The 22,962-nt window shown below is 36.4% G+C and overlaps 1 protein-coding gene across 2 annotated transcripts; it reads right to left on the bottom strand.

Annotated features, from left to right (window-relative positions):
* Positions 1-13,548: 13,548 nt before the first annotated feature.
* LOC131957428 (uncharacterized) lies at positions 13,549-19,717 on the bottom strand. Of its 2 annotated transcripts, none has more exons than XM_059322226.1 (8): positions 19,582-19,717; positions 17,993-18,152; positions 16,707-16,846; positions 16,220-16,405; positions 15,729-15,842; positions 14,713-14,799; positions 14,130-14,271; positions 13,549-13,900 (listed from the first exon to the last, which is right to left on the bottom strand). In XM_059322226.1, exons 1-8 carry the CDS (start codon positions 19,687-19,689, stop codon positions 13,824-13,826), a joined length of 1,014 nt encoding a protein of 337 aa, XP_059178209.1. In that variant the 5' UTR covers positions 19,690-19,717; the 3' UTR covers positions 13,549-13,823. The 2 variants fall into 2 exon arrangements, with proteins under 2 accessions (XP_059178209.1, XP_059178210.1); XM_059322227.1 differs by having other exon boundaries at positions 14,130-14,266.
* Between the last annotated feature and the right edge of the window lie 3,245 nt (positions 19,718-22,962).

The following is a 22,962-nucleotide window of genomic DNA, read 5'->3' as shown; positions in this document are numbered from 1 at the left end:
TGTGGGTGAAGTTGGTTGTAGCGACACGCTGACAGATGGAGACGTTGGTACTGTTGCTATCAACACAAGACGCCATTTTGAAAAAAAAAGGATTTTTTGAATACTCAAACCACCATAGGCGCAAATAATTGTCTATAGTCTATATTGAGACTGGTGATTCAATGTATTACATTATTAGGATGAATGTTAACGATACCTGCACCAAGGACCGTCAGGTTCGAAAGGATAGCTTACTTAACTACTTTATTTTGATGAATGTTTTTAACAGTGGCTTCTATAGTTTTAAACATGACTGAAACACGCAGATAAATTGTTGGTCCGTTTGACAGAGAATTTCTTTACCTGTTCGGGGTTGAACGAAGTCAAATACAAAGCAAAACTTTCTTGTATAACGGGTCAGGAGTTTATGTTCTGGCCAAACAACTTTATATGTATGTGTGTGTGTGTGTGTGTGCGCGTGTGCGTGCGCGAGCCCGTGTGTGTATGTGTGAGTGTAATAAATATTTTTACTTTTAAATTGAAGTTGTTGTTTTTTTTCAAATAGTTTAAACTATTGTGGCTAGCATAATTCAAATTATCGAATTAGTACCTTTTATAATATTCCACAGATTAGCAAAATCATTAAAAAATAGATTTGTTTTCTTTTTTAAATTCACTAAACTATATTTTAAATTTACTACAGTTCTAGCACAATATTTCAACTTTATGAAACTTAAGCCATAAAAGAATCCCTTTTTGTTTTTTACAAGTGAACTACCGAACGCTTGAGCGACTGATTTGGTTGTATCTATACTGTTTAATTTTTACAGTAAATTGTAACACTGAGGTAATACATTTTAGTTCCTCAAACCACATACATTGACAGTTTATCTTCAACAACAGTCTATTTAAATAGATAACTTTTGAAAATCGGGATACTTAAATTATGAATTATTCTATACTGAATCTATACCTCTAGATTCTGGTGACAAATTGGTTTAATTTATACCTAGGAATATTAATTCAAATACTGTTGACTCAATTAATTTTAATAACCATGTATATATTGATCATTATTCATAATTAGTTGTACATATCGATGAAATAATTCGTCAAATGAGAATAGCAGCTTAGTGAGTAAATCTTATTAAGTATATGCCTGCCTGCGTTGTTAAAAACCACTCCTTGGTTATAATAATTTTTTAACGATTTCGATAAGTAATTACATCATTTAAAAAAAAAATGCTTATAACAAGACAAATCATCCCCGATTAATTTAAAAAGATTGATTTAATGATAGTAATTTTGATGTCAAGGTAAATCACAGCTAGTGTTTATCTGGTGCATGCCGAGTGATGTCCCCTTGAGCTAAAATATTTCGAATCGGCGTAGCAGGTAAGTCTAAAACTAAAACGAAATTACCTTCGTTTCGTTTAAAAAGTAGGACTCAATGCTGCAGGGTAGTTTTGGCGCATAGAAACACAAATTTGCTTTGTCTAAAGCTCAATGGCGAATTGCCTGCATTGTCCTAGACATTGGTTTTCTATATTGAACGATGAATTGTTCCATAATATTTAAGAAGAAATGTGGGACAACAGTGATTTTATTCGGAGTGGCAACTTAAGTTAACATAATTTGCAAGTTGACCAAAAGAAAAATTTGGATTCATTGGAATAAAGGCTTGGTTTGTTAGAAGAGATGAATATATTTAAATTTCATGTTGATTTGATGTTGTGCTAGTGGTGTTTTGTAGTGCAGGACGTAGTAGGTTTTGTACCTGCGCAACAGGTTTATTAATTGTTGGTTGTACACTAGGTTTTTGTACATACACAACAGGCTTTCACCGATAGGTGGATGTACACTATACACTAGGTTTTTGTACATGTACAAGAAGCTTTTATTTATTTATTTTTTGATACCCCTTTCAGTGACCGGAAATCGCTCAAAATTTGAAAGAAATCTATGTACAGGAGCTAAAAAGTCCACTTTCGGTTACCGGAAATTGTACAAAAGTTGCAAGAAACATGTAAAATTTCTTTCACCTAACGTAAACAGTACTCAAGTTGTAGGCTTTTAATAAACTGGAAGTGGAGTAAGTACTTTTTCGGATACCGGAAAATCGCTCAAAACTTCAGAGAAAACTACAGATTGGCTACAATACCTTTTTTTTTTGCACTATTACATTACTTCCTCTATAGGCTCCTACGTCCTTAAGTTTAAGTTACAAATTATTTGAAGTTGCGAAAAAAGCGCAAAAATAAATAAATAAACAAGTGAATAACACTTACAGCACACACAGCTGAAGATTGGACCTGCTATGTTGGAATGTCTGGAATATGTTACCAATCTATGAATTTATTCATTACCGGTAACTAAGCAAATATTCTCTTTAAAACAGTGGTTCTTAAACTTTTTGGAGGTATCGAACCCCACTAGTTTCATATGCACATCCTGCGAACCCTTCTTTATAGTGTCTTGACTACCACCGAAACCCTGAGACAGACTCATCGAGCCCCTGGGGTTCGATCGCGCCTAGGTTAAGAACCACTGCTTTAAAGAGACTTTTTATTACCCCATAGTGCATTAGCCCTGCTCTAAGGATCTGTCCAGATTCAGTTTTAAATCGAGTGTCCTATTGGAGCGGTGCATCAAATCATTTACTTTGATCACCTTTGACAAGTCAGGTTTTTGTTAGCCACGCCCGCCTCTATCTTCTGTCCTCTCAAGAAACTAAATTATTCAGTTACTACAATATTTAACATGGGGCGTGGTCAGAGTTTCTTCCAGGCATCTATTCGTAGCCCCCCCCCCCCGAAGAACTACTGCCTCCCCCCCCCCCCCCCAAGACGGTAGAGCGCTAGACTGCTAACCCGAAAGTCTCGAGTTCGAATCCAAGTCAGCAGAACGTCACTGAGTCCGAATAGCTCTGATTGGAAAGTAGACACCGAGGGCAAGAAACATATGAACTCTACTTCATCTCAGGGGCGTAGCGAGGGGGGGGGGGCGGGGGTGCGGACCGCACCGGGTGACACCATTTAGGGGGTGACACCAAGGCAAAAAATAGCAAAATATATAGAGAAAAACTCGAGGGGGGGGTTGCAAATCGAAAGTTTGAGGGGGGGGGGGGGTGCAAATCGAAAGTTTGAGGGGGGGGGTGCAAATCGAAAACTCGAGGGGGGGGGGTGCAAATCGAAAGTTTGAGGGGGGGGGGTGCAAATCGAAAATTTGAAAGTTTGTCCCCGGGAAGGGTCGCTACGCCTCTGGGGGGTGACACCATTAAGTGCGGCACCGGGTGACACCCGACCTCGCTACGCCACTGAGTCTATTGTTAGAGCAAAGCTTATTTTAGTTCACAATAATCGAATCAGACCGAACTCTGATTAAAATAAGTCGATAAATCCTAACACAAGTTATAGCATATCCATCTTACTTTAATGACAAACGACAGCTTTGCCCAGGAAAAAAAATCGATGCATTGGAAATCTTCATCAGCAATCCAGTAATGAACATTCTTATTATTATTATACTGATTGTGGTGGAGCAGGTATGTTTGAAGGGGAAGAGGACATTACCCCCCCACCCCCATTACACCTGGAACAATTACCCCCCCCCCCCCCCCCGTCAATAAACCACGCCCCCCCCCCCCCCAGTTAAGGCTAGATGTAGGTTTAGAGTTGGTGTTAGGATGGATGCTGGGGTTAGCTATGGGGTTTGGGCTCTTCGTGATTTGTGGAGGGGGGGGGGGGGGTAATTGACATGAGGTAATGACTCCATGGGGGTGGTAATGTCGGGGGAGGGGATATTCCGGGGAGTAACTGACGAGGTAATGTTCTAGACCCGTTTGAAGCCGTATAAAGGTGTTTGCTTGATTTTGAGTAAACGGGCTATATGGCTAACAGTGCTGAGGCTAGTTTAGGTCAAGTAGATAGAGGTCAGGGGCGGAACTACAGTGCCGCCAGACCCCGCAATGCGGGGGGGCCCACGCCATTTAGGGGCCCACGGCCGACCCTAATAGTTTTTATTATAGTTAAAAAAATCTAATTTTCTTGCAATTTTTTACTTGATGTTTGTTTTGTAAAACGATTACCATAGCTGCGGTTTGATTATCTTTATTCTATAGACACCATCCCCACGCTCTTTTATATTCTTTTTCCCTTTCTTTTTAAACCACTGTGAAAGCCAAGTCCTCTCTCTTCTACAATTAAACTTAACAAAGATAAGCAAACATTCAAACCACTTCCATGACTTATTTCCCTTTTTTAAATAGTCAAATTGGGGTGCTCATAAGCTCCTTTTAATAGATTTGTACTAAACAAATTAAAAAGCAATTACTTCTCTTACTAAATATTTTTTCATAAAGTAGGCTACTTACTAAAGAATGACCTTGTATAAAAAGGAAATGTATTTAAAATTAATAATATAAATACAAAAAAAAAATAATCATAACACGAGACACCATTACTTCTACAAAGATTTCATGTTTTATATTCTTTTGGCTAGATAGATGTTAAGAGAACTCAAAGCAAATAAAATAAAACTGTTTTTCTAAAACACACTAATGCACTTATACACATGAACTTATGTAGTAATTTGTTTCAATTGAAAAAAAAAAACCATTTTTTTCAAAACCCGAACAGGCCAGCAATGAGTAACCTATGCTCTTAGTATATATGTATATATATATATATATATATATATATATATATATATATATATATATATATATATATATATATATATATATATATATATATGGGGGGGGGGGGCCTAAAAAAAATTTTTTGCGGGGTGGCCATTTTTTTCTAGTTCCGCCACTGATAGAGGTTAGCAGAAACAGACTATAGATAGTTGGGTAGAGAGACCAATGGACGTACAGGAGCTGACCGGTCACGTGGGACGGTCAGCTGACCACTGAGGCGTGGGCCAGTAGTGAAATCAGCGGCGGACCTTGTGTTAGGTGTTAGATACGGTCGAGATGTGTAGGGCTAGGTAACAGTGGCGTGCAGACCTATGTAGATGCCCGGGGCAAAATCAAGCGGAAGATGCCCCCCATAAATACTTATGTATATATATATATATATATATATATATATATATATATATATATATATATATATATATATATATATATATATATCATTTATTTAAAAAAATGTACTTATCTTAATTGAGATGAAAACGTTGACTACAGCCAGCTAAATCCAAATGGAATGAATGGTTGGAACTTGGGAGAAGGGGGGGGGGGGGGGGGGGGGGGGAAAGACAATTGCGGGACGGGTCGTGGTGGGGAGGGGGGGGGGGCTGTGATGCACTACAAAAGAGTCTCATCCGGTATTGTATTACCACCCGGGACCGCAGGGACAAAAACGCTGTCCGTGTCTGCAATTAGGGCGTCAGATACGCCTTTATTAATGGGATGTTTCTCTCTTGGCCTGTTTAGGAATTCCTATAGTGTAACTAATACAGGTGAGAGTGTGCATTGAACTAGAGATGTTTCAGATTTTTCTCTCTAAACCACTTGGTCAAAACGTCAACTCTTTAAAGAGATGGGTGATGCTAGCTAGATACTCTCAAACTATCTTAAATAACCTTGAATATAACAGAAGTGTACCTTGGTTGGCTAAGGGGTCATCCATTTATGACGTCCACACATTTTTGGGATTTTGGACCCCCCCCCCCCTCTTCCCTGTCCACAAACGTCCACTTTTGACGGACCCCCCCCCCCCCCCCCCATCCCGTGGACGTCCACACTGACTATAAGTTTTTGCATAATCTTCTTCCACTATTACTCAAGCTACTGCATTAAGTGTGTATATACTGAGTGTATATAGTATTACAAATACTGGTACAAATGTGTTTTATTGTCCTTCGTGTCCCACACCTGAACAGGGACAGCGTGCTAACCCCCCCCCCTCCACCCCTCTCCCGTCTCATAACTGAACTGGGATGACCCCCGCCTACCTAGAGAAGTGGTCGCCTGGTATTTGACCTGGGATGCAAATGTGGGGACACTTGTAATTAGATATCTTATTGTATTCCAGGTTAAGCCAGGGCATAGACCCAAGCTGGGTGGTGGGCCAGAGAGATAGGATAGTTGAACTTTAGCTTCGCTAGGAAATATTTTTCTTTCACACTACCAAAAATAATGTTAGATTTAATGTGTGGACGTCCACATTGGGCCAACCCCCCCTCCCCCTGTCCACACGCGTCCACAAAAGTCAATTTTTTTCTGACCCCCCCCCCCCCCCCCCCCCCGTGTGGACGTCATAAATGGATGACCCCTAAAGCTGCCAGCTTAAAAAAAACATTTCTACATCGGACTGTGTTTAAAAATCCACTATGCTATGTCAGACCCTCCCTGGGCTTGGACGCGTTTTCACAAATTTAACACCCAAGTACGTCTGTCTAGTTCAGGTGGGGGATAATCCACTAACGGCTTCCATAGCCTAAAAACCCACACCGCATCCCCACATTTCATTACATCATTATGGGCTCAATAACTCTATAGATAGCTCTACTATTAACTGAAATAAAACTGGCTCTGCATGTGCTCCCAATTACTTTAAAGAAAGCTCTACTCAGAGTTAAAAACTTTAACTTTAACACTACTTAAAGCATGCTCCTCCTATTTGTAAAAATCAATATGGGCGCAATTATTCTGAATGATATCATTACAATGTATCGAAAACAATATGTTGATTCGTATTCTTAAGATTGTCGTTAATGTGTATCAAAAACATTATATGGGCATTCTTATTCTTAAGTATGCTTATATAATGCATGAAAAAAAATATTCTAATGGCTGCCAGTGACTTAGCTACCGTAAAGCTAGAGTAAGCAAGGCATAGGGGCCCAAGGCAAATAGGGGCCATTTTCCTTCTTTTAAAAAGTTAAAACTTTTACATTGGAATTTTGATATTTATTTTATATAAATAATTTTTTTAAAATTAATGAAATCAAGTTTTTTTTTCTACTGTAGAAATAATTTAATTTAAAAAAGGCCCCAAGTCCTTTCTTAGTGTACAGGCAGCGGCATTCAGTGTGGGGGGAGGACGGGCGACTAACATTAACATTGTTAATTTTTGCATAGGGGACCGAAAATCCTAGCTACGCCACTGAATGCTGCCCATACAATTTAACAAAAAAAAGTTATTACACTGCAAACGGTCATATATTTCACCAAAGATGCCCCAAAAATTTATAATAATAATATGGGCATAATTACCCTTTGGATGCCCTTAAAATGGATAATAATGAAGAAGTACATTAAAAAATAGCTTTAGAGATGCCCCCAATGTTAACAACGATGATTGGTGTAATTACTGTTGCATGTCCTTCGAGTGTAATACATGAATATAAGCTTAATTACTTTCAAGATGCCCCTACAATATATAAAATGAAGATGGGCATACTTACTGTATGGATGCCTTTAAAATGTATTATAAAGTGAAGTGGGCATATTAGTAAATGCTCATAAAATATATTATAATGAATATACGAATAATTACTTTAAAGATGCCCCAAGATGCCCCTATAGTGTATAAAAATAAATATGATTTAATTACTCGACGGATGTCCTTGAAAATGAGTATAACGAATACGCGCATATTACTTTAAAGATGCCCTTACAGTGCATGGGAATAACTTGGTCACAAGTACTCTAAACGATGCCCCTACACTATACTAAATAAATATGACACACATTTATTAATGGAATATCATTGACTTCCGTAGGACTACCCTTCACTGATGCCCGCTGTTTCTATATAAGTTTTGCCATACGGACAGTGTAATGTTAAAACGGCTGACAGACGATTGAGTGTTACAATTTTTTTGAGTGAGATCGCAAAACATATGGAAAGTTACGATGACACCATGACACGACATATCACAACAGTTTTTAAATTACTAAAAAAAAAAAAAAAAAAAAAAAAATTAATTAATTAATTTAAAAAAAAATTATTTTTTTTTTACCTCCGCTGGATGCCCCCCAGTGGTGGATGCCCGGGGCCTGGGCCCCGTCCGCCCCCCCCCCCTCTGCACGCCACTGCTAGGTAACAGTTGATAATTTGCGAAGAGAGCGGTCAGAGCTAGGTAGAGAATTAGAGGTTGATCGTGAGGTAGAAATGGTCAGATAGGTAGATCTAGGAAACGGTAGACAGTATAGAATAGGCTAGTTAGGTTGGGAATTAATTTGATTGTTTAATAAAGTACATTTATCTTTTGGATCGGACTTGTGTGTGTTAATTCCAAACTATAACCACGCTGGTATTATCTTCATCACCCCAACTCTCACATTTGGTGGTGTTACTGTTTTCCCCACCCTCTCAACTGGTGGCAGAAGATCCATTCAATCTAACCATCCCCCCCCCCCCCTCACACTAACCGATAACATACCAACGGACAAAAAAAAATCCACTACCATATAGATGGCCAACAGTTAAAAGACCAACCACAAAAAAAAAAAATCCAATTGACAAAATGACGACTATCAGAAGAGAAAAGGCCCATCTTGCAAACCATTCTTTACAACCGGAGACTTAAATGTATTATTTATTGTAATATTGCGGGTCAACTTTAGCCTGCTAATCTTTCTGGATTAACTTCCATAGCCTTTGTCCACCCACGAACAAACTACAAGGCAGCAGTTGTTTATTTTATCTCGGAGTTATCTCTCCTAGATGGGTTGCCGTCCCCAGCTAACACTACAGGCCTCATCTGCTAGGGGTCTAAACTCGGGACTTTTCGGTTAGCTATCGTGCCCAGAGGCATAGCGAGGGCGAGGGTGAGGACCGCACCGGGTGACACCATTTAGGGGGTGACACCATTTAGGGGGGTGACACCATTTAGGGGGTGCCACAATTTAGAGGGTGACACCAATGCAAACAATTGCTAAATGTAAACAAGAAAAATGCTTTTTGCCAGTACCATTAATGATTAATTCAAGTTAAATTGTCTTTTAGGTACACATTGACAATTATTACAAGAGGGTGGGGGTGACACCATGACGTAAACGTGCTATCTATAGAGAAAACAATGCTACATACAACTATGTTATTAACAGGCTATAGATAAACACCATATGCAGTGATAAAAGCTTATACACATACATGTACGCGTATGTGGCATATATTTAAATTATAGGCCTATATGTGTATGTGTATATACTTTCTTGGGGGGGGGGAGGGTGACACCACGAAGTACCGCACCGGGTGACACTCGACCTAGCGACTCTGTCACTGATAAATACTCTATTTAAAACAGTGTTCTAATACTTAATTACCAAGAAATATCTATAGTTCTAAAGTTATTTCTATTTCTGAAGAGTGAAGTGAATTTTCTCTAGGCAAATGCCTGAAACATCCAGCCCAAGTACAGAAAGAAACTAGACTCCAGTGAAATAATTTACTTAAATAAAATTATATATTTTTCAATGGCAACTTTACAATGAATTACATGCACTTGCAGTGTTTCTTCCAGACTCTCACTGTATATATTTTCTATATAAATTCCATTCCGTTCGGGGGGGGGGGGGGCTGGGGGGGGGCTGGCGGTGAACGAAATTTCACAGGTTTCTTCTACCTGGAAGAAACTCTGTACCTTTGCCTTGCTCTATGCTTGAGAAAATAAAACTGACATGTAAACTATCCATTTAAAATGTTTAATTTTTAGAATAAAAAGTCAAGGAAACAACATACAATACAATTGTTAAAATATAGGCATCAAGACTGTAAAATTTAATATGGCAAGTTTTATTTTTTTTAAAAGATCATACATTTGTTAAAACAGAGTAGAAAAGTAGGGAATTAAAGTGTGTGTAAAAATGTATGCAAACAGGAACAGAATTTCACTTACACAATAGAAAAAAATATTTTTGGTAAAATCATGAAATGGTAAATGCTAGCAAATTAAAAATGTTATTGACATATGAAATAAAAACTTCCTTTTCTTCACAGACTAGAACACAAGAATATATTATTTTTTATTTATTTTTTTTGACAATGTTAACTCGTGTAAAAAAAATATAAATTAATGTAATAAACAATTACACTGTACCAATAGGAGTGTTTGTTTTGGAACTATAATATTCATTTTTATTTAATAACACAGTAGCAGACACTACAGACTTTTAACTAGGTTGACCATGGGTTCACACTAGGCAACCTTTAAGACCTGATAAAGCGGTGATGTTTTATGTGACCACTACAAAATAAGGGATAGTGTGGTCTGCACAGCCACCTTGACTTTTACTGAAATTGGATCTTGTCCAGATAAACCCCGCCACTAATGCTAAAAGTTAAGCTCCCCCACTTTTTGCAATTTAATGCATGCACGCAACCTAAACCTATTAATGATGTCTAGAATTTTGAATAAGTGCAAGCCATAAAAAAAAAATCCTAATCCACCTCTAGGGTTAGGGTTAGTTTTAAATCCTCTTTTTATCATCTTTTTTTAGGTGGCGGGGGGTTAGCTTTTTGTTGGGATTTATCTTGAAAAAATCCCTAAAATGAGTCAGATACCCATCAGAGCTGGGAGGACTCTGGGACGTACAATAGATTTGAACCCAAGATCTGACTTTGAGATTTTTGGGCTAGCAGTTGAGCGCTCTGCTTCCCAGCCACACTATCCCAACATCAAAGTACTGGAAGTTTTTTTTTTGTTGGCTTTTGTTGGCTTTCACAACATGGTAGGTCTACATGTTTGTTAAATGTTGGTGAACACTAAAGCTGAGGGGGGCACGGGGTGAACAGTCTTTATTCCTCACAGGTACCCATTAAAGCTGAGTCTGCTCAGGAAATCACCGGGCTCAAGTAGACATCCTGGGATGACTGTTATTGTAAGTCCACAGTATATGATTGTGAATTTAGAATATGGCCAAAGACAATTATATTAAGATACAAATATTTTTTTAAAATATGATAGTATATTATAAAATATATTAAAATATAAAATTTAAAAAAAAGACTGTTTACAAATATTTTAAAATATAGATCAACATACATTAGTATATGAACAAACACAAAGGTACGATTGTATCAGTAAAAAATACATATCAGTTTGTAAAAATAAACATCCTTTTTAAACAAATTACCCTTGAATTGTGGATGAAATACTGAAATTTTGTTGCATTATTCACACTGGTTAGTTCAAACCAACAGAAAAAAACATCTATTGACAAAGCTGCCCTCCCCACCTTCTTATTCAGAGCTACCTGGCCCTATAACCGAGGTCGTGTCGGAAGGGGCTAATTAAAGTTGTTTTCTAAAAACTTCTTGAAACCTATCACACACTGCAAGTTAATTATACACATTACTAATCCCCACCCACTCAGTTATCAGTTTTAAAGCTGGTTAGTTTATATTAATCATCTGATTTACACAAAATACTTTTACAATAAAATACTGCTGTTTTATCAATACACAATAACAGATGTATAAGAAAAAAATAATGTCTACACCAAGGTTAAGGGGGTGGGGGAGTGTTCAGGTGACCCAGGGGGGGTGGGAAAGCAACAATATCTGACTTGAATTGTCTAATATTGCAGAACTTTTTTTGGTGACCCACCAGGATTCTTCCCAGAGTCCCAGCATCCTTAATACACAAATATACAATACATATGACTGGTATATATATGATAAAAATAATATATATGATGTTATTGTAAAAAACATCTATAATATATAGATATATATATAAAGAAGTAAAAAAAAAAGATTCCTCTTTAGAACGAGCCATCCTTTGGGCAGATGAAGTAGAGTTCATGTTTCTTGACCACGGCACAACATGAAGGGATGGTGTGGTTAACACTTTGTTCAGCCACCTTTACTTTCCCTAACATTACTTAGGCACACATCAGAGCAGGGTGTACTCAGGGATGTTCTACTAACTTCAACCCAAAATAGAGACTTTCAGGTCAGCAGATTAGCAATATTAAAAAATCTGGCAAACATGTATATATCAAGATTTACAAAATTGCTGGATTATTTATGCTGCTTTAACATTTATGCTCATCAAGAAAATAAGACGGTTTTATATAACTTTAGTTTAACTGAATCAAATAGTTTTAAAGACTATTAGTTGAAATTAATCAAGCACTTCAATAGGTTTATAGTTCAAAATAATAAAGTAGTTCAACTGAATTTTAGCTCAGCTTAATAAAACAGCTGTAGAAAATTTAAAAATGAAAATATGTGTTGAAAAATGTGCTTGAACAGAAAAGAATAAAAGAAAAAGAAATATTATCTCCCCTTCATTTAAACATGGGTAATAATAAAGATGGAATGTTTTCTATTACTAAAGAAGTCGTTACAATTTATTTGCGGTTTACTATTAACTCATAGGTTTCATTTATCAAAGTTGGCTTGGGTTGGCTATTTAAAATTAACTCATTTCATAAAGGGACTACTGTTGACAAAATTATTCTAATAGCCATTTACAATTATGAAATTACTTTAATATTACACAAAAAAATTATTTTTAGTCTAACAAAAAAAAAAAAATAGCTGCAGTTCAACATGAACAGACAAATTACATTGTAGAATAGAGAGTGGTAAATTGGTCTTTGTTAGTACAATAAATGCATTATATTTAAGTACAAAAAAGGTTTTCCATTACAGGATAGCAGTATGTTTTTTTCCCTATAGGCCTACAATAAATGCATTATGTATAAGTACAGCAAAAATGTTCCATCACAGAATAGACAGCAGTAAATAGTTGTCCTTTTCTAATAGGCCTACAATGGATGTTATATGTATAAGTACAGAAAAGTTTTCAATCACAGAATGTTGTTCTTTATGTATACAGGAAGTTTTCCATCACAGAATAGACAGCAGTGAATAGTTGTTATGCTAGTTACAGCTAGCAAAAAGGCAGAACTAATACAGAGCCAACAGACTATCAGTGGAATGTAGCAATAACATTACATGGAGCATATTAGGGAATGGATGAGAAATAGCTGTTAGGAAAATTTGAAACAAACTTTTCCCTTTTTGTAATGCCAACATAAAAACAGTAAAAGCAAAGTTTATTAAAAAAACATTATTTATGTAATAAAAGAATCGGCATTTGAAGGGACTGTTGGTCTTCCTACAAAGATATATAGATATAAAAATACAGGTCAACCTGGTATTAAAAATTTGTCAGGTTTTGTTCAAAGTTAAAACATATTAAAAGTTTAAGTTAAGCATCATTTTAATTCAAAACATTAATTAAAAATACAGCTTATTTTCATCACCAGAATAATATTATATTGTTTATCTTAAAATATGTTATATTGCTTGTCTTCAATAGAAGGTAATGAAAGAACAACATTTTACACCCTATAATTATCTATTAAGTCTATCCTAAGAAGATGAAAATATTAAATTGGCAGTACAACATACAAAAAGTTCTGATGTAACAAAACTGTATGAGGAATTAATTGTATTTAATTAATGTATTTTGCACATGTATGATATGCTTATTAGCAACACATAATATGGGAAATGGGCAACTAAACTGGTATATTATGGCATAAAATCTTGCACATTTGGCAACTAATTAACACAAAATTCTTGAGGCAATGTTGAGAGACACTAACAAACATTAAAAATTTTAGAGCAATGTAAAAAATACCACTCAAATACTGTTTCCAATTAATGTGTAAACTCACTAGCATTATATGAAATAAACAACTGTAAAATATAACTTCATTTGGCCACTTTGCTTACAAATATCAAATTAAAAACTTATATTCAGTACAAGTTGTCTTTATCATAAAAAAAAGTCCAGTACATGCTGATGCTAAAAATAGAGATTGTACAAAAAAATAAAACATTCAAGTTATGTTGAGGTTCTCCTCCTGTTCAAAACTTACTTGGTGAATTCTGCTCCGTTGGTTGATTCACTATTCCTACACCATCTTCAACTGGCGACATGAACACTACAACAAAATTCAACAGGTTGTAAGCCAAATATGAAATATATTGTATTTACATGAAATATTTTTATTTTTAAATTTACTTTAAAGTATGTAAATTTTACTAATCTTATATTTACATTGTTTCTGATATAAGGCAAATAAACTAAAGTTAGTCATTATGCAGTTTATATTACAAACAGTGATGCTTTGAGGAAATAGAAAATAACACTTTACGAGGGGTGATACTTACATTTTTGTTTTAGACCTTTCCCAAACCCTCTATAGACAAAAACAGCAGTCACAATAGCCAGCAGACGCACAATAAGAGCTGCTGTAATACAAACAATGGTGGCAGCTGCTAGGCCTTTGGCTGTGTCTATGTAAGTGCTAACCTGCAAAACAGGACTTTCTCAATAGGACATTTTCAAAGGACATTCTCAATAGGACATTTTCAAAGGACATTCTCAATAGGACATTTTCAAATGACATTCTCAACAAGACACTCTTAAATGGACTTTTTTAACAAGGGATGATTCATGGGTAACTGAGAAATATAAAGAAATTATTTGAAGAAGAATCATTGTAATGTGCTATTATAAAATATTTTTATTTAACAATATAATATTGCCAAAAACTAATTAATTTACAAACTTCAATTGAAATGTGTAAATTTTAATGTTGTTTTTAGGAAGAAATTTTTTTTTTATTTTTCAAAATTTAGAAAAAGGAAATTGCTTATCAATAGCAATTTATTAAGGTATTCACAAAGTAAATAAATTCTATTGTGAATAGTGTATCTAAAAACATTTTTTTAAAATTTAAAAATTACTTACATCGTACATTTTGAAGATAATGTAGGCAATCTCCACAGGACTTAAAGCAAGAAAAACCCAGGCTCCAATCTTGATCTCTCTACTCATCTGACATTTTTAAATAAGAGAAAAAGATATATATTGATCACAAGTGGTGGACTGGGGTGGGTGATTGGATACCAGGAAGAAGTATTTAAGTGGGGCTTGTCAGTGGTGTGGTAATTTAAGAAAATCAGGTATGGTAAGTCAGATATATGGGACGGAGTAGCTTAGCAGTAGAGAGCTAGACTGCTGACCCGAAAGTCTCGAGTTCAAATCTGGGTTCAAGTCGGTAGTCCAGCCCTGAATCCACCCAGCTCTGATGGGTATCTAACCCACATTAGGGAAAGTAAAGGCGGCTGGGCATAGTGCTGACCACACTATCTCTTCATATGCAGAGGTCACAGAAAAAGGTGAACTCCATTTCACTTGCCCCATAGACCATCAGGTTTGGAAGGGGAACTTTACTTTAACTTTTACTTTTAAGTCAGATATAAAAACGAGACCCATTCAAACCTTAGGGTCTATAGAGCGGGTGTAGTTCAGGCAGCGAGAACATTCAAGTATACCCCGTTTTACTCCTACCAATTTTTAAAATTTGTAATCTCATACATTTTCTCATACTGACATACACACTGTATAACGACTTCTCAAACCCAAATGTGGCTTTTAGACTTTTTCCAGGATTTTCTACTAGCCACACAAATAGACATACAGGTAGGGCTTATGTTCTATGGAGTGCTTAACCATAGCCCCTTGGGATTGAGTATTTTACCCTTATTACCTAGAACTCAGTGTAGCAATTTAAAGAGTGCCAGTGACTGAAGGCAAAACCAGAACTCTACTATTTCACTACAAAACTTGTAGCTTTCATAAACATATCTTAATGAAGCTGTGAACCAATGACTATTAGACACTGACAGAAATGAACATTTTATAAAAAGTAGTCCTCAATGTATCACAGCAAATAAAAAAACACAATGAATATCAAGACTTACAACGATATAGCCAAGAATGAACCAAACAATCTTGAAGGCTCCTCCCAAACTCAAGATGACAATCTCATGCACCTCCACATCATTCCCATCCAACACCAGAACAATAATGCTGCACTGAAAGTAAAATGTGCATTCTTAGCCCAATATTTATGGTCCAATTCAAACTAATTGTTAAAATGCAGTTTGTTTCTATTAAAATTATTTACTTTAGAACTGTTTTTGCATCAACATTCCATTTCAAAATGGTTCAAAAGAATGATTTTTAAAAAAAATGTTTGTTTAAAAAGTTAAAATAAATTTAAAATCTTTAAACAATTTAAAATTGTGAAATTTGAAAGCAATATTCTGTGAAAAATTTAAAAAATATAAAACAATACTTCCTGTTTTACTTGAAATGACAACCCAAATTGGGAATAGTTTAATTTCAAGTCAGACCCTACTAAGTTCATTCAAGAAAAGGGTAAACCTAAATGTAAAACCTAAGAAATTACCCCAACTTGAAGATCAAATTTTAATAAATCTTGAAAATAGAGAAGATTCTTGTACAGATTCTGCATGTCTTGAAAAGCACCAACAGTCCGAAAAATGAGGTGATTGGAAAGGTAATATTTTCTAGCACAGTACAGTCCTACTACAGTGATTCCTGGACATGATATAGATGCCACTATCAGTCTTGCCTGCGAGAAACAATTTTGAAAAAAGTTACATGAAGCCACTGTATAACTAATATTTATTTTAAAAAAACATTGAGTATTAAAATTGGAATAGTTTGGATGTTATATGAGGTTTAAGTAAATCTAAAGGATAATATTTGATTCTTTCATCAATACCAACGGACTTTAAAAAAAAGCATTAAGATTTCCCCGTAAAATTCATGTAAGGGTTATGATTTAAGTTAATTAATACAAGGATTAAGTTATAAAACATTGGGTTAATGCTAACCACCAAGTTTGATATAAATAAAACAAAAAAGTTTACCAGTTTGATACTATTCTTATCCCCCAAAGCGAAGTTGAAGATTATATAAAATAAGATTATAATTGTCGCTAGGCACAGCATCACAATCTCTGATGGTCTTTCTCTCAGAACACCATCGATTGTAAACCAGATACAGAAGCCTGTAACAAATTAGCATAATTAATTGTAACTAGAAATTAAGGTGAGTTAACTATAAGATGTGTGACAACGTGGCCTAGCAGTAGGCTGCTAGACTGCTAATCTGAAAGCCTCCAGTTCTAATCTGGTTTCAAGTCATTAAAGTGTCCCTGAGTCCACCCAACTCTGATGGGCACCTAATTTACATTAGGGAAAGTAAAGGTGGCAGGGCATAGTTTTGACCACACTATCCCTTCATATGCCAAGGTCATAGAAACAGGTGAACTGCACTTCAGGGTCAGTTGCCCCAAGGACCATCATGATCAAAAAGGGAATTTTCCTAACTACAACAGAGTCGGCGTGGTCGAGTCAGTAAAGCTCATGGTTGCTAAACCAAAAAGTCTCGAGTTCGAACCCTCGGGCAGATGAGGCTCATTAGCTGGGGACAGCCACTCTTCTAGGAGAGACAACTCCAAAATCAAACAACTGCTGCCTTGTAGTTTTATTCTTGGTTGCAAATCCAAAAAGAAAAGCAGGCTGAAATCGGAGTCAATGGCCTCAATGGCGCATACCAGTTGACACGTATACTTAATTGTGATGGAGGCGTGGTCGAGTCGGCAAAAGCTCATGGTTGATAAATTCGAAAAAAAAAAGTCTCGAGGTCAAACCCTCTGGCAGATAAGGCTCAATCCCTTCCAACACTAAAGATTAAGAACGAAGAAGAAGAAAGAAGACTAACTACAATATTATTACATTAATGCACAGCTTCCTATTACACATTAGATTTAGCTCTCTATTTCTAATGCTTTGTTAGTCAGCCAACTTTTCAAAAATCAAAACATAACAGGTGTTCAAGAGAGACTACAGTAAATGAGATAACTCAAACTAATACAAAGTAGTTGAAGGTTTAAAAAGGCACTGCAAATAAAAACATGTATACCACACAGAATCACATTGAGAATTTTCAATATCGGTAATCAGATTAGGTTGGGGTAACAGTACGAGCAAAAACAAACTTTACTATAACTGTACAGGAGAACAGCAGATTTGAAACTGTGCCTGCATAATTCTGCACTAAAATACCAAAATATTAACAAGCAGTAGAATACCTAAATATGAAACTGTATCTTTATTTATTACTAACAAAGTACTAAAGTATGAATGATTACCTGCATTAATCAGCAGCAGAATACCAAAGCTAAAATCTGCACTCTGCCTGCTGATAACTGCCATCCTGTAAATGGTGAACCCTGTAGCCAGCAGTACTGAGCCAAGCATTAAGGACATGAAGAGAATTTCTCTTGCTTTCAGATCCTGACATCTTTGAATCTGTGAAACAAATCTTTTATTTTAAAAACCATAACTGGCATACACACAAATAACTTTTAACTCTATAACAAAACAAGGGTTGATTTGGTATCTTTTGACAATAATGTTAAGTAAGTTTGGACAAAGTAAGTTGTGATGAGTTTAACCCTTGTGCCACCACCATAAAAGGAAGTGACAGTATGTCCAATCACAAGATGGCTGAGCTTGCCTACGATAAACTGGGACTTTTTACATGGGTCCAATTAAAGAGAGATGCCTAAAACAGAGTCTGTTGGAGAGTTTATAGCTGCAGCCCTTTGCTCCACAGGGGCTTCACATAAATAAGCCAAGTCAATCTTTTTCTTCAACCTAACTGGCCAAGTTGTTCTCACTCTGGCCAGTTACAACTGGGAGTCTCATCCACTCAGGCTGTAGTTTGGATTTATGGTTAGGAGATGGACCATAACAACTCCACTCCCTCATGTTCTGACACCAAGTGAGGGTATATTTTTCAGCCACGTTAGGAAATATCTTAGGGCTTGTGTTTTATGAATGGTGAATTCTATGGACCTTTACTCTCTAGCCATTTCCATTTAGGAGTGGTTGAAGACTTTAACTCTAGGCTCTTTTGGCCAGGAAACTGACCACTAGCTGGATCCTAGCCCTTGGGGAACTGACATTGTGCTCATATAATAGGCTGAATAATAATACTTTATTGCATTTTCTAAGTAAATGCTATGCTATTACTATTAGCCCGGTATCCCTGTACAAGTAAAATAGTAGCCTACCTAACAATTATATTAATAAGTTAAGTATTAGGCCTACTGTAAGCATTAATGTAAGAATCTATAACTCTATAGGCAATTAGTATATGGCCCAGGCTATTCCGTCTGTTGGGAATAGCCCTATTACTTCGGCTATTCCTAGTTGGCTATCATACCATTTCATGCAAAATACAGCTGGGAATAATATCTTACAATAACAAAAGCTTTTATCGTCACTGGGGAGTGAGGTAGGCCTATACTATAGAATAATCTAGTTTCAGTAATTTAATTAAGTTATAGACCTAGAATTATAAAAAACTACTACATCTATCTATAGATTCTAGTTAACAATACATTGAATACAACAATGATGATGATTACAATAAATAATATTAAATAATGGTCCTAACTTAGAACATGAAATGATTGAACTAGTGTTCTTTCTACGCCAGGGAGATGTTCTTTTGGGATACAAAATCAAAATACAAAGGGTCGACTCGAAATTGAAATATCGACCAATATTTTATATTATTATTTTCTTAGAGCAAATTGTGAAATTGAATGTAGATTTCAGATGGTCTAGTCTAGAACTAGTCTAGATTTTACCGTCTACTAGTCTAAGTATGTTGACTTTACTTTTGACTTGGATTGCACGGTTACTCTGCTGGGTTCAGAGTTCAGGTTACCTTTCCAATCGGCGTATCCTTTGGTTGCGTTGACACGGAAGGAATATTTAAGTCAGCAAATGTTAACTTCGGTTGTGCATCGCTTTCAGTATCTCCATTAGATTCCATCTTAAAGTGAACACGAAATCTACACAATGTAAAGTTTCAGATCTAGTCTAGAGATATCTAGATTCTAATGAAGTCCTGTTAACAGATGAAGAAATAAAGCATAGTGAAAGTGAAAGTGGTCATTCTGGAAATCGGTCCAATATGCCAGATAAAAATATGAATGTTGCCAAAAATAATTAAGTTTACACAGAATAAATATGTGCTATTAAACAAATCAATGATAGGCCTAATCATTAACAACCAGGCAGGCCCACCCCAGTATTATCATGATATATAAAGCAAAATGGTCTACGGTTGTTTAGGACACTTGGCAGGTTCTTCCATCAAATAAATAGAACACGTTGGAAAATGTCGCTCGGCCACAAAGTCCATCAAACCGACAAGAGGCGGCATTTCCTTTTAAACTGCAGATTTTTTTAGGAAAACGGAGGCGAATTTTCTAAAAAAAAAAAAAAAAAAAGGATTATGATATTTAAGCTGTGGACATCTGGCGTTTGCATGGATCTCGGTTATTCACTCGCCAAGTGACCTACTCCTCGTGTAAAGATTATCCTTTTTTTAAAAAAGTCACCGACGACCCCCACACAACCACCTCGAGAGGTTGTAGACCGATCCCGGGGATAGCAGAAAAAAAAAATGTTGTAAGGGAGGCAGCTTCCTGAAATATTCATTTTAAAGGATTTTATTATAATATAAAGCGAGAAAAAAACTGGAGCTAACTGATTCAGTTAGGTGGGGGGGGGGGGGGGGGGGGGGGGGGAGGGAAATCATATTTAAGTTAAAGAACTTATACGCTGGATTCTGTCAACTTTTGAACGATTTCCGGTAACCGGATGGGGTTCTTTGCTCTTCCGATTTCTCAAAAAAAAAAAAAACAACTTCAAATTTTGATAAATTTATATTAAATTTAATATTCTCATAATGCATATTCTAAGCAAAATATGATGCATATGGAAGGGAGTGGCTATTAAAACCACTACCACAGTGTAAACGCTACAGAGGCCCAATGCAATCTAAATACGACAACTGAGATCAGTTAAAAACTTTAATTATCTAAATTAAATTTTAGGAACAATAAATTTATTTTTAATTCGTGAAAATAGTTTTTGACAAAATCGGTTTCATTTAGTTTTTCTAGAAATTAAATTCGATTTTTTTGTGTGTTGTGTTGGATGGTCCAATGTATTCATTTTCAGCTAGGGGCTGCTTGTTTGTGTCAATTAATTCGAGGCAGTATCTTTGAGTGGGCTAGTCACCCCCTAAATGCTTTTTTATGTGGGATGACTGCGTGTTTTTGTGGAGTTATCATGGGCTAATCATTAACTTGCCGTGAGTGGGTTAATCTTTGGTTAACCATGCGTGCTCATCTTTCAAAGATTCTTTTGCGTTACCTGTGATTGTGAAACTTTGTCTCTCTCATTTCCTTCCCTTTATTCGGAGAATTACTTCCCCTTTCAACCCGTCAAAGCAGTGTGTAATTTACAACCTATCATAAAGCTTGACACAACACATAATAAACAATTCACGTCATGGATTCCTGTAATAAAACATGTGCGTATCACGTGACACAGTCAACACATTACAGTTCAAAGGTTAGCGTACATCAAGACACGGCACAAAAAGCAGTCATGTTAACTAGACCAGTGGTTCCCAAACATTTTGACCTACGCCTCATATAAAAATAAAGTAACTCTTTTGAACTTGACGGTACATGGGGCAGATGAAGTAGAGTTCGCCTGTTTCTGTGAACTTTGCATATGAAGGGGTAATGTGGTCAGAAATATTCCCAGCCGCCTATACTTTCTCAAGTCAAGTAGGCCTACCCATTTGGGCTGGGTGAACTCAGGGATCCGAACACGAGATATAGCAGTCGTACGCTTTATTGTCCAACCACGCCGCCCCGTGTCATATGCCAGCTTCTCTAAAATTACTGCAATAGCCCGAATGACCTAAACCTCGACAGCTAGGCCTACTTTACATTTTTTTATGTTTGTCTGGGATTTATTTTGGGGGGAGGAGGGGAGGGGGGTTGGTGGATCTATTCAGGAGGGGGAGGTTGGTGGATGCACTCATGACGGGGAGGGGAGGTTAGTCGACGCACACAGGTAGGTTGTGTTGGTGGATGTAATCAGGAGGGTTGATATGTCTGAAAGAAACACTGTTAGTAGAAAGAACTTCTGCATTTTGTTTTATCTGTAAGATAACTAAGTCTTTTTCTAGTTCTTAACTACGGGGTGGATGGGCTAGGGTGTGGGGGGGGGGGGGGACGTTGTAGTCTGGAAGCAACTAGCCGCTACAATTAGACCCTAGCAATGACCTTTGACCCGTGTTAACTTGGACATTAGCAGAGGTGTTCCAATAAAAAAAAAAGTCATCGACAATGTTATTAATTTGATTGTCGTGTTTCATGACAAAGGAAAAAGAAGTCTGACGAGAAGCTATGTGTTGATCGTGGTATGTCACAATGGTAGGAAAACACATCCAGCTTGACAGTTCGAAAATAAACTGTGGGCGACTAGTGCCAGTCAGACACAGCAACGAAGCACTTGTTTAGACGGCCAAATGTTGGGTTTATCCGGTCAGTGCCGGTCTCCCACAACTAAGAGGCACTTGTTTAGACTGCCAATGGTGATGTTTAGCCGGTTAGTGCCGGTCTCACATCACGGATAAGGGCTTTGATGACGTATGAAATAACGACGTTATTTGTGAATGATCATCTCTTATTAAAACCGAGATTATGCAAACTAGACAAAAAGAAATACATAAGTAGGCCTACATGGGATTTAAAAATAAGTTCCCGTTTTCTAAATATTGGGGATTCAAGTGAAAAAGTTTAAAATCAAAGAAATAATTTGATGCGTGCATAAAAAGTTATAAGTTTAATTGAAATAAATAAACACTTGAAAGCATGAAATCATGAACACAAAGCATACTCCAATCCTACCTCGTCTAGTGATGGTAAAGCTATGACCAAAGCAACAAGCAATCAATCGTAAAACAACACTAGCTGCATAATTGTGTTCAACATGAGACAGTAAATAAAATACTTAAAAAAAACTTTAAAAAAAAACACGTTTTTCTTGTGGACTAAAAAGTAGAAAATAAATTTTCATACATTTGATGACAAAAAACGTGGGTACGTTCACCATCAAATTTCCCGACCCATCTGCCCGACCCACGTTTTTTTGTCATCAAATGTATGAAAATTTATTTTCTACTTTTTAGTCCACAAGAAAAACGTGTTTTTTTAAAAAAGTTTTTTTAAGTATTTTA

This window comes from Physella acuta, unplaced genomic scaffold, assembly GCF_028476545.2.
Source record: "Physella acuta isolate Inbredline_101_S28 unplaced genomic scaffold, ASM2847654v3 ptg001240l, whole genome shotgun sequence".
Taxonomy (NCBI): Eukaryota; Metazoa; Mollusca; class Gastropoda; family Physidae; genus Physella; species Physella acuta.
The sequence above is the reverse complement of the archived record's forward strand: the minus strand, read 5'-3'. Positions and strand labels throughout refer to the sequence as shown.

Coding starts and splice junctions, on each gene's coding strand:
- LOC131957428 (XM_059322226.1), bottom strand. CDS start 19,689: ATGGAATCTAATGGAGATACTGAAAGCGATGCACAACCGAAGTTAACA. Junction 16,406..16,706: donor ATAAGAATAGTATCAAACTG/GTAAACTTTTTT, acceptor TGTTTCTCGCAG/GCAAGACTGATAGTGGCATC. Junction 13,901..14,129: donor GAAAGGTCTAAAACAAAAAT/GTAAGTATCACC, acceptor ATTTTGTTGTAG/TGTTCATGTCGCCAGTTGAA.